This window comes from Falco biarmicus, chromosome 8 (genome assembly GCF_023638135.1).
Source record: "Falco biarmicus isolate bFalBia1 chromosome 8, bFalBia1.pri, whole genome shotgun sequence".
NCBI lineage: Eukaryota > Metazoa > Chordata > Aves > Falconiformes > Falconidae > Falco > Falco biarmicus.
The window spans coordinates 42,500,619-42,528,495 of record NC_079295.1 but is presented as its reverse complement, the minus strand read 5'-3'; the positions used below and the strand labels follow the sequence as shown (position 1 = coordinate 42,528,495).

The window sequence follows — 27,877 nt, the reverse complement described above, 5'->3', positions numbered from 1 at the left end:
AATGTATGGCAAATAGAAGGAGCCACCTCTCTGATGGGGTTATATTGACCTTTCACGTGTGTGCCCTGTTCTAGTAGTAAAGAAGAATCTTCTGTCATTATTTCCATGCACATACATACCAAGCTCAGATGTATTCTATATAAGCAGTTTTAAAGACCTGTATCACAATGTAACTTGAAATATTATCTCTAAATTCATATCCTGAAAAACAGCCAGCGATTTTCGTCGTGTGGAAAAGTTCACTCTTGTGGGCAAGACATGGTTGCCAAAGACGGGCTTTGCCTGTGTAGGTCAGTGCTGTGGGTAAGAGGGGACTGTGAACAGGCAGGAACGGCTGCTCCCGGCTTGGTCGAGGTGCCCAAGATGTTTTTAATGCTCTGGACTGAGCCTCCTCCTCTGGCCAGGGTCAGTGGGCTCAGCACAGAGTCATCTGCACCAGGGGTTTTGAGACCTCAGCTTTCTGTTCTGCTTTGGTAGGATGGAATCTTGGGATTTCATCTATGTGGCAGGAAGAATGCTTCCTGCCTGCTCTTGTACTAAGTACTGTTGATTACAGTTCTCATGCAGATGACTTGTTATCACGAGACAAACTCGATACAGGTAGAGGAAAAATGGTACTGGTTTGGAATGAACCCTTCCCTCTTTTGCTGCTCAGGTAGACAGTAATTGTGCCTGGTGTGGGTTGGAATGTGGTTTGGCTTGAGAGGAAAGGTTACTGTTTTCTGTGTTTCAGTCTAAAACTGAATTTCTTGGGAAATGAACAAAGTGTCTGGAAGCAAGCCCTTCTGCTAGCAGCCTAGCTGTGCGTGTAACCGTGTGGCATCCTAGCACCCCACCAGTCCCTTCCAGAGGCACCATATTTCAGGTGCAGGTCTCTGATCAGAGGTTTCAGCAGCTGGAGGAACCGCAAGCACTCAGTTAATCCTGAATGGCTCGATTCAGTAGGAAGAAATGCTTTCTGATTCTTGCGAAGCAAAGATCCTAAAAACTTTCAATCCTTATGATAGTATTTAATCCGGCCGAAGTGACTAGCAGTAGCCAGTCTCTCCATGTTTCCATGTCTTAGCCAAGAAATGGAATTTCAGCTCCTCTGCGTGCAAGTTTAGCATGTCCTGGCAGTGCTGTAACAGCAGCTAACGTCCTAATCATGGTACTTCTCTGCTCTTGTTGGAATTGGAGGTAGGGGAGAGATGTGTAAGTTACAGTGTCCACCTCTATAAAAGGACATTTGAATGAGCTTGGATATTGAAGGACATGTCAAGATTGCACCTAGAAGTCTACTTTTGATGCTTTGATTCTTGGCAACATAGTTCACTAAAAACCCAAAACCAGCCACGAAAGCACCACTGAAAGGCAGCTGCACTGTACTGTCCCTCTCCTGCAGGGTAGGCAGGAGTCTGCAGTTCCTCCCAGAACCTGTGTGGTTCTTACTCTGCCATACAGCGTCAATATAATGCAGCAGAATCAACGTGGAACAAAGTGCAACATAAGACAAGTTTCCATAGCTGTCTATCTGTCAGTAAATGTAAATTTTTCTTTTACTAATTATTACGTAAGTTGCGGGCTTCCTGTGCAGCAGGGCTTCTGTGCACTAGCCCTCGGTTAGGATTTTGCTGGCTGTCCCCAACCTTGCAGAGATAGAAATGTGACAACCCAGGCTAAGCATGAAAAATGGTATGTAGGAGAAAGTTGCATTGTGCTTTACAAGGCCGTGTTTGTCTGTTTTCCAGTATAAAACAGCTGAACAATGATGAGCAATCATATTGCTCTCTTAAACCTCCATTGTGCTGTATGTGTGCTCACACACTTTGATGTCTGCTAGAAATCTTTTAGTTGAGGTCCTGACCGGTTAAAAAGCATTGGAGTGACCCCTGGTTCAGCTCTCTGGTCTGCTGTGTAACCTCTGTGTTCAGCATCAGGACAGGATCTTTAGGATTTTTGCCGCCTTTGCAGGAGGTGAAACTGCCTTGAGCATCCAAAAACCTGTGGGAAAGCTTGAGGGTCCCAAGTGGGTTTCCTGTTGTGGGGAGGAACTAAGAGGAGGCACAGGAGGAGAGGCAGGCAGGGGTGAAGGCAGGAGTGATCTTTTTTTCCCTGAAGTGTTTCATGCTGTCCCTAGCTCTGATATTCAAACGCCAGCAAACCATTCAAAATAATTGGCTGCCTCGAGGTGTGCTGCCAGTCCTGATACTTTGTCATTTTAAAGCTCCATGGATTTTCAAAGTGAATTCTCTGTTATTGCAAAGACATTTTTCATGTTCTCAGCTGAAAACAACGTGTGCATGTGAATGCAGCTGCTAGGGCTTTCCTCTTCAGTGGCATGTATGCTTTAGTAAGCATAGTGATTGCCATGTGTGCTCAATGTCTGCTTATTCCTAGATGGAGAGATGCACTCAAAATGCCCATAGCTAGTCCTTGGTTAATGGATAAGGCAGAAGCTGTTTCGCTGAGCAGGGCATGTTTTCAGAAATGCTTTCTGGGTTGTGATGGACTCTGCAGCACCCTAAATCTTTTCAAGAGAGACTGCATGTCATCTGGCTTATTGGAGCTTCTAATGGATTGATGCTTTAATTGCACAAGCTATATGACAGAGCATTACAAGTTATGGCTGGATAGAGAGCAATTCAGATCTGTATATTTATGGCAGTTGGGGAAAAAAAATTATTTGCAACCTCACTGAAGTCTTTATTTTTTTTCCCCCTTTTGAAACCATAACAGCTAAAAATTGGTATTTTCTTCTGCTCTTTTCTTCAGCAAGCAGGAAGGCTGTTTGTAGCATCAGGAAGACAATGCATGTGAACTTTTCCTTTCTGAATAGCCCAGGGCAGAGAAACACCACGTTTGCTAGGGATATTGTGTTACCCTTTCCAGTCATCCAGCCACCTCGGCACATATTGTTCAGCAGTCGCAAGTGTAAGACCAGTCAGTGAGCAAGAGGAACTGATGATTTACCATTATTTTGTAGTTGCTGAATAAACAGATCCACTGTTCTTTCTGTTTTACCCTTTTTCCCTAGCATTTTTGGGATTGCTTCAAAACTCAAGTGTTTTTATCAAAGCTGAATTATACTAATTGATGAGGGAGGAAAGTGAATGAGGGAGAAAATAAATAATAAATTGCAAGAAAAATTAATTCACAGAAGTGCAGAAGTAAAAAGGCTGTGAAATAAGAAACGAGTCTTTCATTGCCTTGAAAAATATAATTACCTAGCAAAGCCTGTTGCCTTGAAATTGTCAGATCTGGTGTGCATTTGAACTCATTGCATATGCTTCCACTTCAAAAAGTTTCTCTCTCTCCCAGGGGGTCGTCAGTTTGAGGATGAATGACAGTTAGCATGATAATTGGTCCTTGAATATTATGCATAAATGTGAAACTGTGGACATAAGCAGTATGCCCCAAATTATCAGCTTGCTGCTCTAAGCAGTATGAAAATAAAGAAATTAAGGAGTGTTCTTGATAAAGTTCTGGTGTACAGAAGAAGATAGGGAACGCCTTCTTTCCTCTTCTCTCACTTCTGTAAGACTACTAATGTAATTCAGTTTTCGTTATGTGGTTAGGCAGTCAGTTATACTTTCCCAGCTGTGACAAGAGCATGGGTGCATCGTAGTGTTTAGTATTTTTACATCTATTGCAGTTCCAACAAATACGAGCTGTCAGTCCAGAACTTCATTGCATTTGGTGCTGTACAGGCGTGAGTATTTGTGTTGGCTTTGTTGCACAATATTCTGTCAATATTGCTATCAATATTCTGATCTTCAGTCAAAAAATTTAAACAGAACCAAAAATTAACTAAAATTGATGCTTTTGTCTGTGCACAGTTTTTAAAAGTAGTTAAAAGCTGGGCTTCTGAGAATATGACAAGAGTTATTTTTAATTTATGGACTGATGGTGTTACAGTAGTTCCCAGAAGCCTTAATCAGGTTCTCAGTCCCATTTTGTGAGTAGAAGTCACTGCTGCCAAGAGTCCAGTGTAACTACAAATGCGTCTTGGCTGGTGAATGCAGAGTGCAGAGATCACGGGTGGTGTTAACTGAAGCGTGAGAGATGACCGGGAAGTCGGTGAGATGACTTGCAAGGGTAAGTGTGCGTACCCGGTAGGACTGTGTAGCCCTGCGCCGTGTGGGGCAGTAATTGAGCCGAGGAAAGTAAACCTTAATCTTGGTTGATTCGGTCTTCTGCTCTGAGCAGATGTGGGCACTCACATGCCTTGGCCCATGCTTACTGTATGTAACAGAATGCCAGTTTTCATTGCTTACCCTGGACTGCTTTTTCTGTCCATCTTGCCGCTGTTTGCAGAACTGTGCCTTGTTTTCAGTGTGATGCTGCAGTTCAGCATCATGTGAGTCACAATCCTGGGGCTGCATCTTTCAGATAAGCCACTTGCTATTTGGCATAACTTGCAAGAGAAGGGATCATGCGGATGTGATTGTACCAATCCGTATCATTTGGCATACAGGCAGTGATTAGCATTGAAGAGCAGCCTGGGGTAGCCTTGCAGTATCAATCAGCTGCTTTGGTTAGGACTACTTTGTTCTGACAGCATTAAATAAGTCAGCGTTAAAACATACACCACTAAAAGCCAGTATGGAAAACTGCATCCAGCGTAGGTATCTGTTTCTATGAAATTCCCTTGCAGAGCTACACTGAATCGTATACAGGGGACTTGAATAAATAGATAGGTATGAGCCTGTGCACGTTTTGTACACCATTTCCCTACACAGATGATTTCTGTAGTCCACTTACGTGCGTGATGCTGCTATCTGTCCTGTCGGTGATGTGTTCTGTGCCTTGTTCTCATACACCTTTCAGTCCGTAGAAAATTAAGGGGGAAATGACACAGTCATAGAGCATGTGAGTGAGGAGCAGTGCCTGCTGCTCTCGATGGCAGCAGCAGTGGCTTCGTCTTAGCCTGGAGGCATGCCAGGATGTGGTGTCTTCTTGTTGCAGTGTATTATGCCAGGTAGGGCTAAAATCTTGGAAAGAAGCACATTCCTACTGCCATATATTATTTGTATTTATTATTATGCCTTTTGATTTACAATTTGGTGAGTGTGATTACTTTTCCTTCTTCCTTTCTGCTGTTATTGAAGCTTTATTGTCTTAAGTAAAAATGTGATGATCAGCACTTATAAAGCATTTTGTATATTCAGAGTGTTTAGTGAACAACAAATGATAAGCTGTTCTTCTCTACCACAAAGTTGGCCTGTCTTTGCAGCTCCTGGTCTGGATGTTTTTTTGGTGGGGGGGTTGTTTGGGCTTTTTTTCCTGTCGTTTTTTATGGCTTTGAACAGTGCAGGCTGCGGTATGAAGGACAGGCTATTATTTTAGGACAAGAATATTTGACCACGTAAATTCAGTCTCCCACTTACAGACTTCAGTTGCTGCAGAGACATAGGTTGGAACAGTAGACTAGGCAGGTGGTCTCCTACTACCAATTTTGCCTAGGTGCAATGACTTGGCGTGCTTTGCACTCTCGCTTTTGACCAGGGAAGACATGTTCTTATGCCTCTGTTGGTGACGCATTTGGTAGCTGAAGTTTTAATCTTGCCACCGAGATGGGGAGAGAAGGGTAACTGGCAGCCAGTGAGGAGAGCCAGAGGTGTCTTTGGCGCATGCCTAGCCAAGTGCTGTGGCTGCTGAGTTCCCTGGTCTCTGCTACATCCCGAAGGAAGCAGAAGGAAGAGCAGCGTGTCTAGCTTTTGAGCTAGGAAAAGCTGTGCTGCTGCCAGCAGCTACTGCTGGTTTGCAGCCTGTTGACGTTAGGCTGGTTCCAGCTCGGGACCTCAAACACGCGTGCCTCTGCAGGCACCCGGCTGCTGAGAGGCACCTTGCCCTTTCCAGCTCACCTTGGGCTGCGGGGTGCAGGCTGGCCAGCTGGCCTGGGAAGGAATTTTTCTGGTCTGTTTAAATCATAGCTGTGTGTTAGCTCCTGTTAGGCAAATCCTGTTCTTGACATAGAGGAAATTTGCCCTCCCTAGTGACAGTGCCATGCTTATGGCCAAGTTATGAGTATGTAGCAAGAAGAGAGCATATGCTCATCAGTGGTTCGTTGCCAGAAGTTTTGTAATGGATATGTGTTCACATCAGTATTTAAGAATATGGAGAGAATAGTAACTTCTATGGTAGATTACATAGAATATGTGTCCCTATGCTGCAGGATATAAATTAAAGGGAAAAAAAAAATTGAAAGGCATAATGCTGGAGAATAGCTCTCTTGTAACATGTATAGAGTTACAGCTTTTGGAGCTGTATAGAGATATAAATGCATAGATATATATGTCTTCAATTTGTGGCTAGAAATGTGATGATGTTAACAGAAATTATTTGTTACATTGGTTATATAGTATGATACAGCATATGTAGTCCAGTGAGTTACTCCTTTCCCTTATTAAAAAACAGAAATTGTGTCTCTTAGCAGTGGTCAAATGTTGCCGTATATTCCTCCTACTGAGTACAGTACTGGGGCCAGATTGTTCTGCAGCTCTGTGTTATCCTGATCCTTTTGAAGTTCTCTCTTCTTTTTTAATCATGTTTTTGTGTAGTTATTTTTCCTAAGACATGCAAAATATGTAGGTTAAAAAGTTAGACTACAGTGTGAATTGTATGCAGCTCTTTACACTAAACTCGATAGGCTGACTTCCATAGCAGCCCTTAACAGCCCAGCCGAAGGGTGTGATACAGACCCTGGGGAGCGCGTGCCTGCCACGTCACCTGCAGCCGGTGCGGGGCATTGGGCTGGGGAGGGTGAACCGCAGACCTCTCCCCTGTTGGGAGCAGACTAATGACCCAAACACAAATGAGTCAAATCCTGTATTGAACAGAACAGGATTCTGCAAGGCTGGAATCTGACTTAAGCAAAGGCTGTCCTTCACCAGACAGATTTACTCATTTACTAGGAAAAATTCCATTTGCTTGGGAAGTGGCTCAGTAGGGAATGTGTATTTCCCATTCACCGTTTGCCCTCAGTGGAAATACCCAGCCGTGCACACCTCCATCATCAGTGCTCCTTGAAGTCTAGGTGTGAATCCTGGTTTTGCTAGGCTTCTTGGTCAAGAGTGTGTTTGAGGTTTTGGAGAGAGGGGGCTTGGTATGAGATTCGTAATGAATAGACGCTGCCTTTACCTCACCTTACTTGTTTTGCAAAGTTGAACCCCTGTCTTTCAGTTGGCTCCATGCAGATGTAAAGATCAGCATCGCAGGATGCTGGAGGCAGGTTGCTCTATGAAAGGCAGAGAAGAGCCAGTGTACTTCAGATGTTGCCAGGCATCCTGAATGGTGTCCTGGACAAAAAAATCTAACTGTGGCAGTACCTTACTTCCTCCCTTATAGCCTGTTGCTTTCTGCTGCTGCTTGTACATGCTGTTTTGATTTCGTATCATTGTATAGCTTTTGTGTTGCCCTGTTGAGTAGCTTTTAATAATGTGACTTTTGCCACTTTTTCCCTCTTGAAGCACAGAACAAAGCTTTATGTGAGTGGCACCCACAGCGGGGAGGGAAGTGCTTACACAATGGTACTGTATTTACAGGGAGGGGTGATTCTAACCCAACTTTAATACCTTAATTATGTTTAATGTGACCTAGCCCTTGACAATCTTGAATGACAGGATTTAAATATAAAGATTTCTGAATGGCGCCCACAACTGAGCTGTACTTCACTGTCTCAGTAAGAAAGTGAAGAAATTATGTGAAAGTGGAGAGAGGCTTTTCTTGGGATTTTTGTCTTTGGCTTAGTGCACCTGATTGGTTTATTTCTTTGCTAAGTTCTGCACATTTATTATGCTAGCAACAATATGTAAAATCCACTCAAAGAAATTAAGAAACAAATATTTTAAATGTATTTTATGACTGACTGGGGAGGGAGTTTCTATTTCTTACAGATGTTTTCTTAGTGATGTAAATTTAATTTCAGGGCTCAGCAGATTCGTACACAAGCAGACCCTCAGACTCTGATGTCTCTTTGGAAGAAGATAGGGAAGCAATCCGCCAAGAAAGAGAACAACAAGCAGCTATACAACTTGAAAGGGCAAAGGTGTGTTCTTTTCAGCTTTAATAATAACTAAGTTACGTGGTATTTATCTTTTGTGTAGTGTTAAAATTCACCCTCGTGGTTTATAATGATGGTGCTATCTTTTGAAATAGTTTGGCAATTGAGTCAAGTTATCTGCAGACAAGTTGTTTGGGGGAATAGAGTTTATTGTTGTATAAATGGGGATCTTCTCTAGGGAGCTGAACTCTGCTGGTTTGTGTGAAGTTATTAGGTCTGAATTTTGGTTTTGGCAAATGTTCTCTGCTAGGTTTTTGGGAATTTGATACAATTCTTGATTCAGAAAAGTGTCCGCTGTTTGTGATGTGTGTTTCTATTTGTAGTCCAAACCAGTAGCATTTGCTGTTAAGACTAATGTGAGTTACTGTGGAGCTCTGGATGAAGATGTTCCTGTCCCAAGCACTGCCATCTCTTTTGATGCCAAGGACTTCCTACACATTAAAGAGGTAAAACCCAGAAGCAACAAAAGGGAATGTAAAAGGGAATATTTTTACATGCCAAGGTCTACGATTTGAACAGCCGAGGCTGAGCCATACCGGATTAAAAAGAGAGCCGAGAGCTGAGTGGAGGCAGGATAGCACAGCGCATCTGTCTTGGTTGGTGATCGTGTGGTGGTATTTCAGCCTTTTTATAGTTCCAGCACCCTGGGGTGGTTATCTTGCACTTTTTTAACGCTTGATGTTTCCAACTTTTTGGCTTGTCATGTCACAGGAAGGAAATAACATCTTTCTATGTTTTAAATACCCTTCAACATGGTAGATTCAGATTCATCAAATGAATTTTGTGATGAATCGGAGATTACTGATCCATCACATCTTTCCAATATTCTTTTCATGATAGAATATTGATCAGAAAGTGGAGTAGCACCAGGTTACACCAGGTCTCCATGAAGCACCAGGTAGGCTTGTAAGAGAGGAAATAAGACTTACAATAATACAATAAGAAAAATAAAAAAGAGGGCAGATAGAAAAATAAGGAAAAAGGAATAGGAAAGCCCCAAGTATGGCTTTGGTAGAGAAAAATACATTTTACTGCATGTTGAGCATATTTTCTGCAATTCTTTATCTGAAGCTAGTCCTTCAAATTTGCATAAACCCCCGTTGTTTTGTAGCTTTGTACACAGGCTTGCAGTTTGCAAGAACATTTTTTTTCATCTGCATTCTGGGTTTATTTTAGATTCTTCAGTACTCGTTTGTCTCTTGCTTTGAACATGTGTCTGTCATTGCTTCAGAGCACTGATCTCCCTTAGACTGAGCACATTTAAGGGGAAAACACCTGCTTCTGCACCTCTAGAGGCAGAGATTCATGGTAGAACGGGGGGGGGGGGGGGTTGCTTTGAATTCTTTCTCCCTGAGGGGGACACAGGAGAGGCAGTTGATTCCCTTGTTCCATTTTCTCAATTTGCTGCAAACAGATGGAAATTTGATTTGGATTTTTGTTTGTTTGGGTTTTGTGTGTGTTTCATTTTTTTTTTAATATTTGTGTGGAACAATGCTTGAATGCCTGCTGAGGGAGTGGAGCTCTGAGTCTGGATCTGCCTGTCTCTGCATGCAGATGTGATTGCCCCTCTTCATCGTTCCCCAAGAATGTGTTATGTCCAACACCACACCTGAACTCCCTTGATGCATGCCACTTTCTAAACCTGCTTCCCGTCAGGAAAAGCTCCTTTGCTAACTCCCAATGTTGAATGCAGACAGCTTCATCCATTACAGCACTCAGATCACTTTCTTAGCTACGTTCCCCAGTGTTTTCCCACCCACACCAGAAATGTACCCCTACCTGACATACTGTCTTTATAGCATACCTTGTCCTGTGTAACCATTCAGGTAACTCTGTGCATCACCACTAAACGAAGTATTTGAACTTGGCTTTCCTAGGATGTGGCTACCTTTATTGTCAGGCCAGGGATTGAATTTAATCTACTAAGCTCCTATCGTGCTGTCCTGTACATTTTTCTAGAGAAGTATGCAAAGTCCATGGCTTGGCATTCTGAGAGTTTTCTTCCAAGAACTAAATGGCCAGGATCACATTGCTGCTAAACTGTAAGCCATCTAGCTTACTGGTATTTGTCAGCTCTGCTAAGGGTTTACCATAGTTCCTTTGTTAATGCTGAAACCTTCAGCTTGCCTGAAGCTGTAGCTCAGTAGATTTCAGGAATGGTTGCCCATGCTGGAGTCTGTCTGCATATGGAGAAAGGCTTTGCAGAATTTGTTTTTCAACAATCTGACAGGCTTGCTTGGACTAGAACAAGCATGGTTCCAGATTTTAGAATAGTGCTACACTGGGTAAGAAGTAAGATCACCCTGCTGACAGGATGAAACATCAGCAGTAACTGAGGAGTAGCTATATTGAGAATGTGTCCTGTATGTCTCATCTGTCTCCTACAAGACTATCCATTATGTGCTTACTTAGAAGATGAACTGGCAACAATTACTGACAATGCAGAAGAAATCATGGGCATGGCAACCAATAGGAATGAACTGTAGTCCTCCCACATGCTGAATAGAAAGAATAACATATGGGAGGTAATGACCTAATGCAAATAGCCCTGCATTCCTTGCTGCATCATTATCATTCGTATTGTTCAGATATTCTCAGCATAATGCTGATTCTGATCTGATGTCTAGAGGCATCACTCAGAGGTCCATGACCTGCTAATGGAAGAAAGATTCCCATGTTCAAGCTGTACACTTAGAACCAAAATAGAACTGGCAATGCTTGTGGGACTCAGGTTTTACAGTAGTTTAAATCCATTGATTGATTTCACTGATTTACAACAGCATAATGCTAGCTCCTGAAGTATTTTGTCTGTTTTAAAAAATGTAAATAGTTCTGTCAACTTAAGCAGAAGCAGCATATTTAAAGTTAAGCTTTGCTTGCTGATGTTGTCTGAATGGGGGTCATAACAGCATGAAGAGTGGATACTTAAAAAGTTGAAAGGACAATGCAATGGAACCTCTTACATAAATGACAGCTAGGTAAAGAGGACAAGTTTGCATGATGAGGGTATAAGGATTACATCGCCCTTATCTGTGTATGTTAATATTTGTGTGTGTGTATGGGTTCATAAAAAAGCTGATGTATTTTTCAAAGATGTTGAGGCTCTGCATGTTTCGGAGACTTCAGTTAGGCACTGTTGTGCATTTGACAACTAGGACATGGTATTCATGTGTTCCGCAAGAACTTAAGTGCTTGAGAATATGGAGCCAAGAGAACTGATCATTTTTAAGATGAGATTTCTGTGGTAACGTTTTCCTCAAGGCATGCAGAGGAAATTGGTACACCCGTGCTGGTCTTAATGACTCAAAAGTCAGTTGTGAAAAGTAATGTATCTTTTGAACACTGAGGTGCCTAATGAAGCATAGCAGAGTATAAGATTTTCAGATACTTTTCTTCAAAAGTGCTGCTGGCAACCAGCTACAACAATTCCTTTTCCACTACAGTATCCACCATGATACCGCTTTTCATCTTTCCATCATTAAAGTTAGGCCAGACTTTCAATAATGCAGAGAAATGTATGCTGCTAAAGGTTAACGATAAAATTAAATTTTATACTTTCAGGTATACATTAAAGTTTCATCCTAAAGGTGAATTTTTCTTCAACTTCATAAATTTAAATGTGTATACTTCCAAAGAGTTTGGCTGCTTCTAGGCAGTGGTATATAAAGGCCTTATTTGTATAGATGTGTTACAACTTTGGTTAGAGCTCTACCGTAGTGTTAACCAGATGTGGCTTTGGTTTGTTGCTGGAGCTGTAAGCTTTCTGTCTTGTTCTAGGATAGGTTGGTCTTTTTTTCAGTTTCTAGAATGGTTTTGTAGAGTTTTTCCGCCACACAAAGTTTTCACAAAGGGATAACACATGAATAATGTCCATACCTGGACCTGGAAAGGAGGAAGGAAAAATGGCAGCAGTGGTGGTGGTGATCTTTGGTGTAGGTCATTAATTTTACAAGGAACTGATAATGATGGTTTGGATGGTGATGTGAAGGTGTTATTTTTGTTTTGACTGCTTTATATGCCCTCTATGAGGTAGTTTAGTGGCCGTGGTTCACGAGAAATTGGTTTGTCTCATTAAATCACTATCAGACTCGGCACCTTAGTTGGTGATAACAGAGGAAAAGTCACAGCAGGATGTGTTAGGGCAGTTAAGAAATAAGCCAGTGCTGCCACAGATAACACCACTTTCCACTGTCTGGCTGCAAAGACGACATCAACCTTCCCAAATACTGCCTAGCACCTTTTCACTTCGCACGGATTGTCCAGCATTCAGACGTCAGCGTGAGTCTGGTTTCGTTGACCAGTATGGAGTTACAGATTGTGGGTAACAAATTAAGGGAATTTTGGACAATGGAGCATTTTGAACTGAAGCCAGTAACCTTTCTATGTTCCAGAAATATAATAATGACTGGTGGATAGGAAGGCTGGTTAAGGAGGGCTGCGAGATTGGCTTTATTCCGAGCCCACTTAGACTGGAGAACATCCGCATTCAACAGGAGCAGAAGCGAGGACGTTTCCATGGAGGGTGAGAATGCTGTAACCTTTTAAAATAATTTAAAATCATTTCTGACACCAGCCAATATTTTCAAAGGTCACTGGATTCTTTTTTATTGCAGTGCCTCTGGAGGAGTGTTTGAGTTGGGATTCCAAATGGAAATAAGTATTTGCAGAGAATAGATGTGTTAGATGTTGATGATAAGAAGCAAGAAAAAAGATGTGTATTGACTTTAGGAAAGATCGGTGATATGGTATGAGTGGTAATGACAGAAGTTTCTGAAGGGCTAGAGAGTTCTATATCCCCCATGGGTTTAAGTCAACTTGGTGCTCAAAGACTGCCAGATTTTTTTCCCCAACTGTTTGCTCTTTAGGTTATGGCATTTTTCTTCTTGTTTTTTCTTTCTCTCCATTTTGGCCAAACTCAGACTTTTCAAACTTTTTAAGATGAACTTTGTCGTTTGACTTCCTTTATTCTTCATCTTCCCGCCTAACCGTTCTGTGTCTCCATGCTGCTAGAGCAGGAGATTGCAAGTCCCTGGAAAAATATAAATTTGGCCACAGGTCTAGGAATTAAAACTGATTTCTCATAATCTCAGTTCAGACACTGAAGTCACTCTTCTATTGGCTGAATACACAAAATACTTTTTTTAAAAAAATAAAATACTTTCCTACTTACGCATTATTCCCACTAATTGAAAATGAAATTTAAATGTTCACACAGATAATAAGGAGAACAAGACCTTTAGTACTTCAGAGTAAAGAGACATTAGCCAATTGAGTCTGGATCTAATAGATAGCAGTAAGAGGAGCATAATTTAGTCTGTATAGTACTGTCAGGGAATTGGCATACTAATATACTTAATCAAGGTCAGGAATCATTTCAAGTATCAACCATTTGGGGAAATGTTTTTAGAGTGATTGAACAGCATTAACTGTGCTTTTTCCAGATTGCTTTTATAATATTTGAAATAGCTTCAGAGGAATCCAGTGTATCTCAATGTACAGAAAGAAGATTATCTAATTCAGAGAGATGGACACTAACAGAGTATTTAGGATACTGTTTCAGATACAGCATGTTACAAAAATTCTCTGCTTGTGTGAATGGGCACGACTCCACTGAATCACCAATTCTTCCAAAGATTTTGTCTAATTTCACCCACGGAGAATATTAGGAATGAAATCAAGTGTGAAAGAGACAGAGGAAATATCATAAAGGATATCTATTAAGATTTTAAGTAGTCTACACTAGCACGCCTGGATTTGTGTGATAGAATTGAAAGTAATGTAAAATGATAAAACAGTTTATTTTTGAGCCCCTTTGTTAGATAAAGTCATATGGTATTTATACCTTAAGATTTATTTAAAAGCTCTGACTAGCTGTGACACTAAGGCTCTATGTGATGAAGAAGAATTCTAGTTTTGTCTAAGTAAAGCAGTAAAAAGTCATCTATAAAGAGGGTTTCTGGAGTCTAGTGTATGTTTGCAAAGGGGTTTGTCCAGTCCAGGAGTAAACAATCCCTGCTCTGGAAAGCATGTGGCAAGAAAGCAAGGACAAAATACTGATGGGTACTAGTATCCTCTTGCTGTTCTGTATGTAATGAAAAATCCTAAATACTGTGCTAAAGATTCGGATTGTAACATGGGACTATGTCACCTGCAGTAAACGGGTTGCTTGAACAGTCCTCTCTGCCCTGAGCTCTCCTTCCCTCCTCACATCTCCTCAGCAGCTTGTGCAATGAGCTGAACCAGAGACCTGATTTACCTGAACATCTTCCCCCTCCCCAAACCAGTTTGCTGTTCCAGTCTGCTGCCGGTTTGCTGCACAAGCAGTCGTGCTGGGTGCATCACACAGGGGGAGGAGGGCAGGGCACAGGGGCAGAGCTGCCTGGCTGGAAGCCGGGAGGTACAGCGAGTGGAAGAAGGAGCTACTTAAAGCACTGTTGCTACACAACAGAAGCTATTAACACTGTCAGCAAAGATCCCAGACCTCCCGAGAGATGTGTCTGGCTAGTCACACATGCTGGTAGAGACCCAGCAAGACAGAGTGATGTGGGGGGGATCTTGTGCAGAGCTGGGCTGTGCACTGGGTTTAGCAGATGGCTCTTACTAGAGCAGCTGTGTTTCCCAGCCTAGGGGCAGATCACAGAAAAGCTTTGCTCAGTCTGTAGTGGACCCTGCTCTCCCCTCGTAGCCTGTATGTAGCTCTTCCAGATGTGGAGGTCTGCTTAATTACAGACACTTTGGTTTCCCCATGTCCCTGCTTGGTACTCTTCACCTCTCTATTCAGAGGCAGCTTTCTTGCAGCATGAATGTGGGTGAAGACTCTCCTTTACTGTGTGATTTCTCGTGGGGCAATTTCTCATAGCTGCTGCCTAAAACCTCACACATTTGCATCTCTGGTGCTTGGTGTTAATGGGGCTCTTTCTGGTACCATAGGAAATCAAGTGGAAATTCTTCTTCAAGTCTTGGAGAAATGGTTTCTGGCACATTTCGAGCCACACCTACTTCCACGGGTAAGAGAGAATTTTATTTAAGGAAACTCTTGCTATTTCTAATACTTCTATTTTAAAAGCTGTATCTGAAAAATGCAGGTTTCCCCCCTTTGCTGACTTAAGACATTTAACAGAAAAGGGTTTGCATGCGGAGGTGGAGAAAGACATCTATTTCTAGACATGCGTAGTTGCTAAGGGACTGGGGAAAAAATCCTGGGGAAAGTGGCAGCTGCCCCAGAATGGAATGAATGACCAGTTTAAACAGGGCTGACCAAAAAGGGAGGTACAATGAGAGAAATCAAAAGTGCGATGACAAAGGGGTTTTTGTTTGCAAGTGTTATTGTTGTTATACACAATGTGTGTTTTAACTAAGTTCTCATTTGGTCTTTTAGCAAAACAGAAACAAAAAGTGGTAAGTACTACTTTTGTATCAATTTATTTAATTCTAATACAGGATTTTTATATGGATCTTCTTTGATTAATGATCTGAAGGATTGTTTTCTTTTTCTAGACAGAACACATTCCCCCGTATGATGTAGTGCCATCAATGAGACCTGTTGTCTTGGTGGGTCCATCACTGAAAGGCTATGAGGTACGTATGCCAGGTATTTGCAACTAGTATTTTCTTATCTATAATCTTCCTTAGCACATTTGGTGTGTGTAGTCCAGTGCAACTGTTCATGATAATTTGAAGTGATCTTAGATTAAATAATTGTCAAAAAATGTTGTATAAGATACATACAAAAAATGTATAAAGTGCATAGGTAGCATTTCACACGGTTTGGGTGAAGTACCAGCTGAATTTTCTTCTGCTTTGCAACAGTATCTGTTATTTGTGATGTCCCAGCTGAAGGGCAGGTAACGTACTAGCGTTCTCTTTGCAGTTTTACTGCTTCAAACACAGTGCACAGCTGTTACTTTCAGTACAGTTATTCTTGATTAAATCAAGTAAGAAAAAGAATTTGCCTGCTACAAGAAAAAGTTGGAGCAGTCAACTAGTTAGACTTCTGTGTACATGTAAAATTTTAGTCAAGCTAGCACATGCTTTGAACTTTATTAGCAAAAATTTTAAAGCAGCTTCTCCACTGTTGCCTTTTTTCACTTCTAAAAACTTTACATCTTCCCATGGAACTCAGTGTTGGCCCATGAAGTAGTTGGACTATTGCGTTGTGTTCAGTTTTGTTCTCCAACACCTGAAAGTGGATGTGGGAACTAATGATTTTTATTTCAGCATGTGTTCTTGACATTTTTTTTTTTTTAAATTATGATTAGTTTATTGAAGTATATACGTAAAGAAATCTTTAACCCTTCCAAATTATTTGCCTCTGTTCAATGTGGAAGTAGGAATGATAACATGTGCAGATGAAGAGGACACCTATTTTTCAAGGCTGCTGCAGATTCAAATAAGCGTTTAACACGTGCTAAATGAGCATAGGCTTGTCGCAGGGCATTTTAGTGAACTTAACCATCTGTTATGTGTTTTGCTGAATTAGGAACTAAATGAACATGAACGTAATATCAACAATACGCTTCATTTAGCTTAATGTTGTTAATACCTTATAGGATATTATTAAACATATTGGAACGGTTCTTTTTGGAAGATTACAGCATGGTACGATTATGGGCATAAAAGCATAGTTTAGCAAAGGAGATACTTCATGTTCTACTCTCTGCCTTTTAATTTTATGGTGATGTTTCTTGACAGGAGTAAATTTCATCCATTGACTTCCATGGTGCTGCACCACAGATTAATTTGCCTAGGGAGTCTCAAGTTTGGAGGGGAGAGAGTGTGTTTGTTAGTACATACCTCTACTTATGCAGTCTTGCCTTTGTTTAAGAAAGTAATACTAAACATGACATCTTGAACATATAAAGGTGTATAAATGGTAACAATTAGAATGTTAATTTCAATTACAAATAAGTGGTGTACGTAACAGAAACACATCGATATTACTTTGCAACCTTTGTGAGAAAATTCTATTGACCATTTTTTTTTCTGACTGAATTCTGAAGGAACCATTCTGAAAGATAACCTAGGAGAAATAAACTGCCAGAGGCCTGGGGGCTTTGATTAAGTTCCTGTCTAGACTGGCAGGTAATAGGTGTCAGCCTGAGTTGTCCTGAAAAGGACAAGGAGCTCATTCAATACAGTAGATGACAGCTGTTCGGGCTGAGCATCTCTCGGATGCTTTACCACATACAGGAATGGAGGCATCCATTTTTTCTGCTGTACACCTCTCTGAGAATAGTTTTTCTCTTCTGTTAGAACAGTCACCCAATACAATAAATCTCTGAATTTTTAAGCCAGTTCTAATAATGTTACTATAGGAAAAAAAAAATATGGTCTCTTCAGCCCAAGTAGTCCCATATGCTTCCAACATGTTTTGTAGCCTGTTGAGAATGGTATTGCTACGGAGATGGTGAGGTGTGCTCTGTTATGCCTCGATGCAAGTCAAGACAAGAGCAGAAAGAGTGACAGCTCTCACATCCTCCGTTCTGCATTTTGGAGAATGAGTCAGAAAACTTGCAAGTATTTATTACAAAGTGTGCTGCCAAGAGCGTGAAAATTAAATAATTGCTACCTATAAAAGGTATTGATTGTTGGCAGTATCCTTACCTTCTACATACCTCTTTTCTTACTTTTGACTTCTTTTTCTCCCTGTCAATCTTCCCTGTTCAATCTTCCTCACTTCTGCAAAGGTGACAGACATGATGCAGAAAGCTCTCTTTGACTTCCTGAAGCACAGGTTTGATGGGAGGTGAGAAATACTGTCCTTTTCATGCTTTTTTTCCCCTCCATGTGTTACTAACATCTTAGTGATTTATTTTTCTTTTTAATGCAAGAAGATTGATGCATGTTCAAAACTGATTTACTGGTTTGTATCAGCACTGAGATATGCAGCCAGCTGTGGGGTAGAACACAGCTAATGTATTACTAGGAGTGCATGAATCGTTGTATCTGCTATGTCTGTAGCTGGACCAGCTCAGCCAGCCGCTGAAGTGTGCAAACATCAAAAACGAAGTGTCTCTTGATGTTGTTTTGAAGTTGCTCTGTTTGTGCTAGGTTCATTCCTGCACTTTTTGTGCAGTTCCAGGCTCCTTTACAGCAGGACGTTGTCTAAATAAAGCTAATCACACCCTAGCCCTAAAATAAGTATTAGAAACAGCAGATTTCAACAGGGTGCAGTAACAGTGCTGCAAACCAACACCTAAGAAAAATCAACTCTTGAAATGTTCTCGGTAGTCAAAAGTACTTAAAAAGGCAGCTTGAAGCAGGAAATGCTGAGAACTAAAATACAGAAAAAAGTGTTTCAGAACTTCAAAAATCGTAAGGAGGGTTCATCTTGTTCAGCTATTCACAGAGAATATTTCCTGATGAGCTGTGAGAAGGATAATTTGGATTTCTTTGCTAGGAACATGGGCTTGGTCCGTGGCATCTCCTCCTTTCAACTGGAACTCATCAGTAGTCGTAGGTGTGTGCTTCGTCTTTGGGATGTTCTGCCTTTCCTTCATCCTGGTTTGTTCTGTATATTCTAACTGTGAAAAGGAGCTTATACTGTGCCAGCTAGTATATAGCAGTAAGTCATTTGAAAATACCTAAAACATTGGCACTAGGGCAGTGAAAATCATAGTGTCTGTTGTTTAGAAGAGGCACAGTAAGGCTTATGGTCAAGATACTTGTTGGGATGCAGTGAGGAGACGACAGTGCTGAACTAACCCATAAACAGCTTAGACAAAACACGTGATGATCAACTTCTGTGCAAAATATCTCATCTCCTCCCCTGTTTTTAATTGCCCAGCTCAAGTGATTCTAGCAGATCCTACAAACCTAGTGATTGATTTAAAACCTGACAGATGAAGCACTGTATGTGGCAGCCTGCAGTTAAATTTGTCATGTTTCTGAGCTGTTGACGCATCCTGTAAGTGCCTCCTCTCCCCACTCCTGAGCACTGTGACTGCGCTGGTTCCGCTACAGGTGCCCGTTTGCATTAGGTGTAGGTATAGAACCACAGCATATATTCTCTTCCAGCCGCTGACATATGTCTGTCAGCTTTGCATATGCTGGTGGTAACTGAGAGTCATTAGTTTTGGTAGGAAACCATGGCAACTGGAAGTGATAAGTCATCTCCAGTTGCCACGACGTGATTGCTATGACTGTATCCTTTAGGAGGTATATTTTTATACCCTGTATGAGAATGTGCTCAGCAGAGGCCTGATCTACGAAGATCAGCACTGCCTGAATACAGAGAAGAAAATGTAAAGCACACCTAGACACACGCACCCATGTAGGCTGCTTAATCTGACGGGAGGCAGGACTGCTCCTTGCATTGCTCTTCTGTCTCCTCCCTCACCATGCCTTTGGTCTGCACAGGGGGCAGAAGGGAGGGATTCTGCCTGGAGCGAGGTATTTTTTGGAAATCCTATTGCTACTAGCAATATTGGCAACTAGATGAAGTAGAAGTATGGAATTTCAGCATTTAAAAAGTTAAATGCCACAAGCAATCTGATACAATTGAATTTAGCTCTGAGTAACTTGAAAGAAAAGCTGCTGCTCTGCCCTCCTGCCAGCTTTCACAGCTTTGCAGTCTTTCTGCTCCCTGCTTTTCATTTTCTTTCTTCCCATCTCTTCTGCAATTTTGTGACTGGTCCACATTACCAAGAAAGGAAATGACTGTCCAAGGAGAAGCATTTCAGAAGACCTCAGTGAGACCTGAACTAGCAGGACTCCTTCCCTACCTCTTAATACACTTGGCTTCTGTCAGCTGCTTCTTTTGCAACTGCAACATCCTCTTCTGGCCAGTGAACTAAAGGTGAAGCTCGCAGGCTGTGTGGTGCAGGCCTGCTGAAAGGAGTCTGCTAGAGCTTGGCTGGCACAGGGCATTCAGGGAATGCCTGCTGCAGGGCTCCAGCGGCATCGTTTTCTAAATGCATCGTGTTTAATCACTGTTGCATAGACCAAGCCTGACTCTGTACGACGCGTAAACAAAACATAGCAAAAGCACGGTTTTTTTCTTAACATCTTTCAGCGACAGTGATACTTAGAATTACTTCTTACCTAGAAAGAATGAAATGCTTTATATATCTGGCACAGTAGGTGAGCGTTTGTGGTCCTTCCTCTGTTACATGTCTCTCATTCCAGCCGTCTAGATTCAGAGATCTAATAGCTCCCTGAGCCAGAGGTGTGATCTGGACCACCATGTTTCATCATCACCTCTAGACCCACTATCCATTAATTTCTCCCATTTATTTTTTGTACTCACTTACACTTTTGGTCTCCACTGTATTTTCTGGCAATAAAACTATTCATATATTATGTAGAAAAATGCTTGCACTTCTTTTCCACCCTACATCTGATAATTTCAGTTAGACATGCTTAAATCTTACATTCTGCAGAATAGCTGCTAGTCATTTCCAGCTTGTTGCTTTTCAATATTCATGGCTTTTCAGCTCATCACAGTCTGCCTAAATGGATTTTTTATGACGTGATTGTGTGGTGTTTGTTTTATAACCTTTTGTCTCTTGTCAGCTCACTGACAGATCAAGTAAAAAAACCACCTTCCTTAAGTTAAAGAGGAGGCTTTAGCAGTGCAGATGGCTGTGGCTCAACTTACTTTTCTCCTATTCAACCACGAGCCGAGTCATTTAGCCCATCAGCACGGCTCCCTGTCTGGAGAAGCAGTGTGTGTTGGAGGACCAGTCTCCCAAAGCAAGCAGCTCTATGCAGTGACTCACAGGCACTCACGTAGGAGTGATGTGGTCTGCTCAGATGTCCAAACAGGGCCCTTCCTTACCTTTCACCAGTGTCAGGTTCAATCGATGGTTCAACTGGCTGGGAAGAGAAGTGCTGTTCCTGTTACGGCTCTTGTTCTGTATGCCCCGAGACTCACGTAACTTCTGGTATTTATGGTACTGTGCGAATTCGTGTAGGAGATGAGTGAGCTGGGGAGGAGAAAAGTTAATTAATACATTAAGTAGAATAGCAGAAACTATGTGCCAGAGTCTACAGTAGTGTAAGGAATAGAAAATCCTTCAAGGTTATGCAGCATTTTCTCTTTCGTTTTTCTTTAATGATGACATAACTCAGCTATAAAACATGTCTGAGTGGTGTTTTATTGTATTTGCACTTTGGAATGGAACGTAGCTGTTAATCACGCACAGTGCACTGAAAATTTGACTACTGTGTTTTTGTTCTGTCCTGTGTTCTTACTCATAGGATATCAATAACTAGAGTGACAGCTGACATTTCTCTTGCTAAGAGGTCTGTTCTAAATAATCCCAGCAAGAGGGCAATAATTGAGCGGTCAAATACAAGATCCAGTTTAGGTAAGACATTGACACAGATGTAATTCTGAACATGGTTACACACCATGGAAAGTGACAGGATTTCAGCCTTCAAGATGTCATCAGTTCTGCCATTGTAAATGTGTCTGTAGCGTTATAATGTGTAATTCTGAATTTCACGTACTCAAATGGGAGACAATTTTTTCTTGACTGCAGAGGGGCAACAGCACAATGTACTGTGTTAGCCTCGTGCTAAGCAATTACCTGGGCTAGACCATAACTGCTCTTTGCAAAAGATGAGTCGGGGGGGCCTGCAGGCAGGGTGTGGGCTCAGTGTTGTTTCCTCCTGAGGTGAGTTGGCCTCACAGCTCCCTCTCCTCAGCTCTGTGATTTTAATTCCACATCACAAAGCGCCAAAGACCTTTCACCTTGCCCAGCCAAGACAGAAATACGTTGTCCCTGACCCTGGGACTAGTTTTATATTTAATGTTGAACAGTTATAGCTTAATTTTGCTGTCTAGCCATGAGACTCGGTCATCACACCCTCTCCTCACCATGTCATGACTGCTGGGTTACCCTGGCCCGATGAATTTTTATTTCTTTCACAAGGCTGGAAATTTGTATGTAGTTACGATAACCTGGTCTCTGGGACACCGTCCTAGGAGGAGTTGGTTTTCAGTCTTCTCAGGAAAAAGAGGCTCTTAAACCCAATTCTCTGACATCCTGAGTGGCTGTTTGAACTAGAGGTATAGGTTGTAGGGTGCTTCACTGCCAGTTGGCGTTCTGGTACAGGAGTAGGCACCCCAAAATTAAGTGCTGCAAAGGTGACCACTAAATCTTCTTGTGCCTGTGAACATGTGTTGCTCTGTGGAACAGCTCTTGGGCAAATTAAATGCATGTGAGTTGCTGACATACAGCTCTTTTGTGCTTTGGTAGTGTAACTTACAGGCTTCAATTTGTGCTGAGTTTATCTATTTAAAATTCATCATGTGCATGTGAATGATTAAGAAGGATCAGAACAATGAATATCAGAAATAAATTTACATGGAAATAAATCTCTTTTTCTTCAGACAAAAGTCATTTGGTGTGAACGTTGCCATTAGTGTCTTTTGAAATAATACCCTGTCAGTTATTTAACATAAACAATTTTTTGTGGTTATAGAATTAGGAGGTCGCAGTTCTGCTTTTCACACAGACTCTTGTTTAAGTTAAATCAGAATTATAATCTGAGAACAAAAAAAGTTTTAAGAGACATCCATACATCACTTGCCATCTAAAATGAAAAAAATGGTATTACTCCTACACTATTTAACAGATTTAGAAAATATGCTTAAGTCTATTTTGTGTTAATAGAAACATGCATTTAATTATACCCAGTGTTTAAATACACTGATACTACAAAGGAACATAGTATGTGTGTATTTTCAGGCAGCAGAATTGTCTCAAAGTTAATATTTATTTAAAAAATCGCCTTGAATAATAGGTTATTTCATGGAAGTTACATTAATTCACATATGGAGTTCATTTACTGAATGTATATATTCTGTGAAAATAAATGGGTGATGATATTTTTGTCTAAGCAATGTGCTGGGGTTGAATGGCTTTCACCTGTTTTGTTTTCCTTTACTAGCTGAAGTACAGAGTGAAATTGAAAGAATCTTTGAGCTGGCAAGGTCCTTACAACTGGTTGTCCTAGATGCAGACACTATCAATCACCCTGCACAACTTATCAAGACATCTTTAGCACCAATTATTGTCCATGTTAAAGTGTCGTCTCCAAAGGTAATGTATCTCACCCTTAAAATATGGGCATTTGAGAGGGACCTGGAGGGCAGTGTGGGAGCGAGCAGTGTCGTATCTGCACCTGAAGAAATTAAGAGCTGAAGAGTAAAAAAAAGTTAAATTTTTAAATCAAGGGCTTGAGAAGGGAATGTCTGATGCAATTTCTTTTTTCTGCCCTAAACCTTAACCTAGCTTTAGGCTGAGCCCTGGATGAGGCACCCACTGACTTGGTAGACAAAAAAATTCCTGATGAGCAATTTTTTTCTGCAGCTTTCAGTTCCCCTTGGCAGTCCCTTTGCAGCCTCCCTACCCCAACACACCTGTAGCTCTCTAGACAACCTGGGTTGTCTCTCTACAAGCCCTAAGTTTAGGCTGAGCTTCAGAGAAGGCACCCAGCCCTTTGCCTGCATCCCAGACAGTTAATGATGGTAGTCTGCTGATCACAAACCCTGTGTGAGGCTTCCTCCTGGAGCATGTTGATACACCATCCGCAGCTGGGTCTGGACCAGTATGGCCAAGCTGCTGGCCAGCTCCTGCCATGGAGTGTGAATGTGACTGTAGCTCAGGAGTGCAGCATGGACCCCATCCCAACCATGGCTGTCAGTGCAGAAGGGGGCCTGGAGTCATGACGGAGGCTTTGGGTCTCATGGAATCAGCACAGCGATGGTGGGATGCTGCCCAACACCTGCTGGAGTCACCACCGTGGCACATCAGAGCTGTCTGCAGAGAGCCAGGCACCAGCTGGCAGAGCGCTGTGCGCAGGTGACCAGCAAAGGATGGGGGAGGGTCTGCTTAGACCTTCTGCTGGGTGGGAAAATGGAAGAACTGGACAGAGTTGAGAAGGTCCGGGACAGCCTTGTCTGCAGCAACCATGAGATAGTGGAATTTCAGATCCCGAGAGAAGTGAGCCGTACAAATAACAGAGTAGCAGACGTGGACCCTAGAACTGGCTTGTGCAGGGACCTGTTCAGCAGAATCCTGTAAAAGTCTTGTCTTGAATAACAAAGAAGCTCAGGAGAGCTGTTGTGATCTTCATGGACAGCTTCCTCCAAGCACCAGAATGCTCTATTCCTGTGTTGAGCTGGGTGGGAGAGCAGTGTGGATGAACAGGGAACAGCCCGAGCTTAAACACAAAAAGAAGGCACACAGAAGGTGGATGCAGGGACAGGCATCCTGGGAGGAATACATCGGGGGGGAAGTTCAGAAAGCCAGAGTTCAGCTGGAGCGAGAACTAGGAAGAGATCTTAAGGGTAACAAAAAGGGCTTCTGTAAGAACATGGCAAGCAGAAGGAAAGCCAGGGAAAGCGTGGGCCCGCTGCAGCGTGGCAGGGATTCACAGTAGCAGAAGGATGATGCGGAGACCACCTAACTAACTGGACATGTGCAAGACCAAGGGACCAGATGGGATTCCCCTGCAGGAGCAGTCCCGTTCCATCGCAGAGCTGCTCTTTATTACCTTTTAAAGCTCATAGCGATCTGGGAAGGTTCCTGATAACTGGTTAAAGGCAGATGTCACATCCATTCTCAAGAAGGATGAGAAGCTGTTTCTGGGGAACTACGGACCGGTCAGTCTCTCCTCAGCCCCTGGGAAAGTTACAGAGCGAATCCTCTGGGAAGCTGTTTCCAGCCACATGCAGGACAAGAAAGGGGGTTGGGAGCAGCCAGCAGGGATTTACCCAGGGCAGATCACGCCTGACCAGCCTGTCTGTCTTCCGTCATGAGATTATGACCCCAGTGGACAAAGGAAGAGCAGTGACTGTTGTTAGCCTTTACTTTAGCAATGCTTTGATGTCCTCTGCATGTAGTATCCTCACGGGCGGATTGCTGAGATATGCTCTGGATAAGCGTGGACTGTAAGAGACGTGGCAGACTGGATTGACTGCCACGTTCAGGGTGCTGATCAGAGGTACAAAATCCAGCTGGCAGCTGGCGACCAGTGAATGTCACTCAGGGATCTGTAACGGGGCTGGAACAGTTCAACATTTTTGTTAACGTACAAGGTTGTGGACAGTACCTACTTCTGGGGCAGGTTAATGTGCCGGAGGGCAGTGCTGTCATCTGGAGGGACCTTGGCCGGCTGGAGAAATGGCCTGTCAGGAACCTCTTGAAGCTCAGCAAAGGCAAATAACAAGTCCTGCCCCTGGGCTGGAGTAGCCCCCTGCCGCTGGCCGGGCTGAGGGTCTGGGTGGATTGCAGTTAAACGGGGTGAGTACTGTGCTCTTGCAGCGGAGAATCAGCTGCATGTTGGGCTGTACAAGCAAAGATGGGTCAGTCCTGGCTCAGAGAGGTGCTAGGGTCTCCTAGGGTCTCCTTGGAAATGTTCAAAACTCAGCTGGACAGGGATCCGAGCGTGCTGATCCAGCTGGCCTTGCTTGAGTGAGGGGTTGGCACAGAGGCCTCTAGAGGTCCTTCCGACTCAGAAAATACTGTCCTGTCAACCTGTAATTTTCTGTGAAATTTTACAAAGAACTAATTTAGGATTCCTGACTTTTTGGCCCATTAAATTCTGGTAATGAACATAGTGGAAGAAAAAAGAAGAAAAAAATAGTAATGTGACTTGTGTGTGTAAAATGCCTTCTGTACCCAAAACGCACCTCAGAACAGATTACAGCATTATCGCTACGCAGCATAGCATGCTGCTACTGTTGTGCCACAGTCAACCCAGCAATCCAGTGTAGTTCTGTGTATATATATTTTTGTGGTCCTCTAGAAGATTACATTTATCAAAAATAACCTATTACTTCAAGCAGAACCAAACAAAATCACCATTTGGCACTGCATTTGAAATATTTGCAAAGGATCAAACGTGATGCAGAGGAAACTGTGCACAGCTTTCAGGGAGGTTATCAGAAAGGTTTGTGCTTATATTCAAGGACAATGTTTTATCTATTTTGTTGAACATAATGGAGAGCTTCTGAACTTGGTAATCCTCCAGTGGGGTGTCAGTCTGAGCTTTATGGAGATAAAAAATTCTTAAAACTCACATTTTCCTCTTTTCCTCTGTCAGGTTTTGCAGCGACTGATTAAATCTAGAGGAAAGTCACAAAGTAAACACTTGAATGTTCAGTTGGTGGCAGCTGATAAACTTGCACAATGTCCACCAGTAAGTACGGAAGAAAGGCTAAAGAACTTGTGATACGTGGAGTTTTAAAGATTTCTGCTGTGCTGGTCCATGATTATAGCCGAGTTCATACGTTATCACTTCACTTTATGGTGATTCAGACAGCCCTGCAATTGCAACTCTCGATCAGCTTTTATTGCTAAGAAACAAGTTGTTTAATACCTTCATCCTGATTATCTCCTGTGCTGGGTTTATTATGATCTTTGGCAAGGTGACAGGTCAAAAATGACGTGTAGGGTAAAACTGGTCTACTAGCACATCAGCAAATGACATCATTTGTGGAGCAGTGCTATTTTAAGGTCCCAAAGGGCCGAAGTCTTGGACTTCTGGTTTGAGAGGAGGTTGCAGAGGGCTTTCTTTGAGCTGCACAATGAGTGCAGACCCGATGTCTGTATGGTGTGAGTCATGTGCCTGCATGTATGTGATCCCTGAGCCTCCTGACACAGATGCACCTCCAAACCATGCCAGTTACCTCATCAGAGCACAGTCACTGCTCACCAACTGTTCTATCAAAGGTACTGATTACTCACCTCAGATAACCGGCTGCTGGTCCTGGACAGCTGAATAGGCAGGCAGGTGTTGGCAGAAGAGCTGTACAGGTGTTTGGACAGGGCAGCTCAAACGTGCTTCTATTTTTGAAAACCACGCCTGGTTTCTGTAACAGTAAAAGCCACGCAGTGGAAACAAACTCAGATGTGGTTTTCCTTTTTTTTTTTTTTTTTTTTTTTTTTAAATTTTTTGGCACAGTGTAATAGCTGTGCGTAACATTGGAGTAGTAACGCAGAGGCTGCTACCAGGGGAAGGGTCAGACAGTCCAGCCTGGCTTGCCGATTGCCCATCTTTTTCATGCCAAAGAACTGTGAGTAGAAACTGCACTGATTCAGAGAAATTCAGAATAGACAGTGGGAAGGTTTCCACGATCATACTCTCTGGTTTAAAATAGGTAAAGCGCTGATGAAAGAAATGTCTAGGAACAATCTAGGAAGAAAGCTGGGAGTTGAGATCAGCAGGATGAATGCCTGACCCTAATGGTCAGATAATGCTTCTAGAAGACTTTGCCTTGTGTTATGTAGGCCCTAAAGAGATTGCCTCCATTTCAGATGGCTTCTATTCTCAATTCATATGAAAATAACGAAGTTCAGGCAGCTTTTGTTCTGGAGTAGTGATTCACAAGGATTTATTTCCATGAAACTTAATGTGGTTTTTTATGCTTCTTAAGATCAGACTTTACAGCCTCCTCCTCTCTTGTCCTCACCGGCCATAAAAAGATAATTCAGGTATTTCTGGGCACTTCTCCTAAATTATAGTGATAGGTGTTGCTTTTTAACTGTTCCTGTTGGTAGGAATTGAGGCTGAGCTACATCTCCTTCAGGCCAGTGCTCTCATGCCGCTCATGTCCCAGAGCTGCTGTGGTGGGAACAGTGGCACTCTGTCCAGCAGAAAGGAAGACCTGCAGAGAACTTTCTCTTTGTCTCTCCTCTTGCCCGCTGGTTGACATTTTGGTGTATGTTCAGGCTAGATTTGCACTGAAATGTTTGAAAGCAGAGAAAAAAGGTAACAGGCTCGACTGAGATGTCTGATTTCCTTAACTAAATGCGGAACAGTTTAATAACGTGTCCAGAATGAGTGATCTGATGCACATTTGTCCAATGCCTGATACAG

General features: G+C 42.4%; 1 protein-coding gene across 8 annotated transcripts in view; it reads left to right on the top strand.

The window, feature by feature from the left end:
- Positions 1-27,877, top strand: part of CACNB4 (calcium voltage-gated channel auxiliary subunit beta 4) — a 108,916-nt gene that overhangs the window by 68,865 nt on the left and 12,174 nt on the right. For 6 of the 8 annotated variants that reach the window (XR_008823760.1, XR_008823759.1, XM_056350614.1 and 3 more), the window contains 10 exons: positions 7,910-8,029; positions 8,368-8,490; positions 12,436-12,566; positions 14,975-15,051; positions 15,423-15,442; positions 15,542-15,622; positions 17,731-17,789; positions 21,245-21,354; positions 22,943-23,094; positions 26,102-26,197. Coding sequence is in view for 6 of the 8 variants with exons in the window: in XM_056350614.1 (XP_056206589.1) it covers positions 7,910-8,029; positions 8,368-8,490; positions 12,436-12,566; positions 14,975-15,051; positions 15,423-15,442; positions 15,542-15,622; positions 17,731-17,789; positions 21,245-21,354; positions 22,943-23,094; positions 26,102-26,197 (969 nt within the window). In the remaining 2 variants the exon portion in view is untranslated. Of the gene's footprint in view, positions 1-3,896; positions 4,078-7,909; positions 8,030-8,367; positions 8,491-12,433; positions 12,567-14,974; positions 15,052-15,422; positions 15,443-15,541; positions 15,623-17,730; positions 17,790-21,244; positions 21,355-22,942; positions 23,095-26,101; positions 26,198-27,877 lie in introns of those variants that run through there. The other 2 variants (XM_056350620.1, XM_056350619.1) reach the window with 2 other exon arrangements.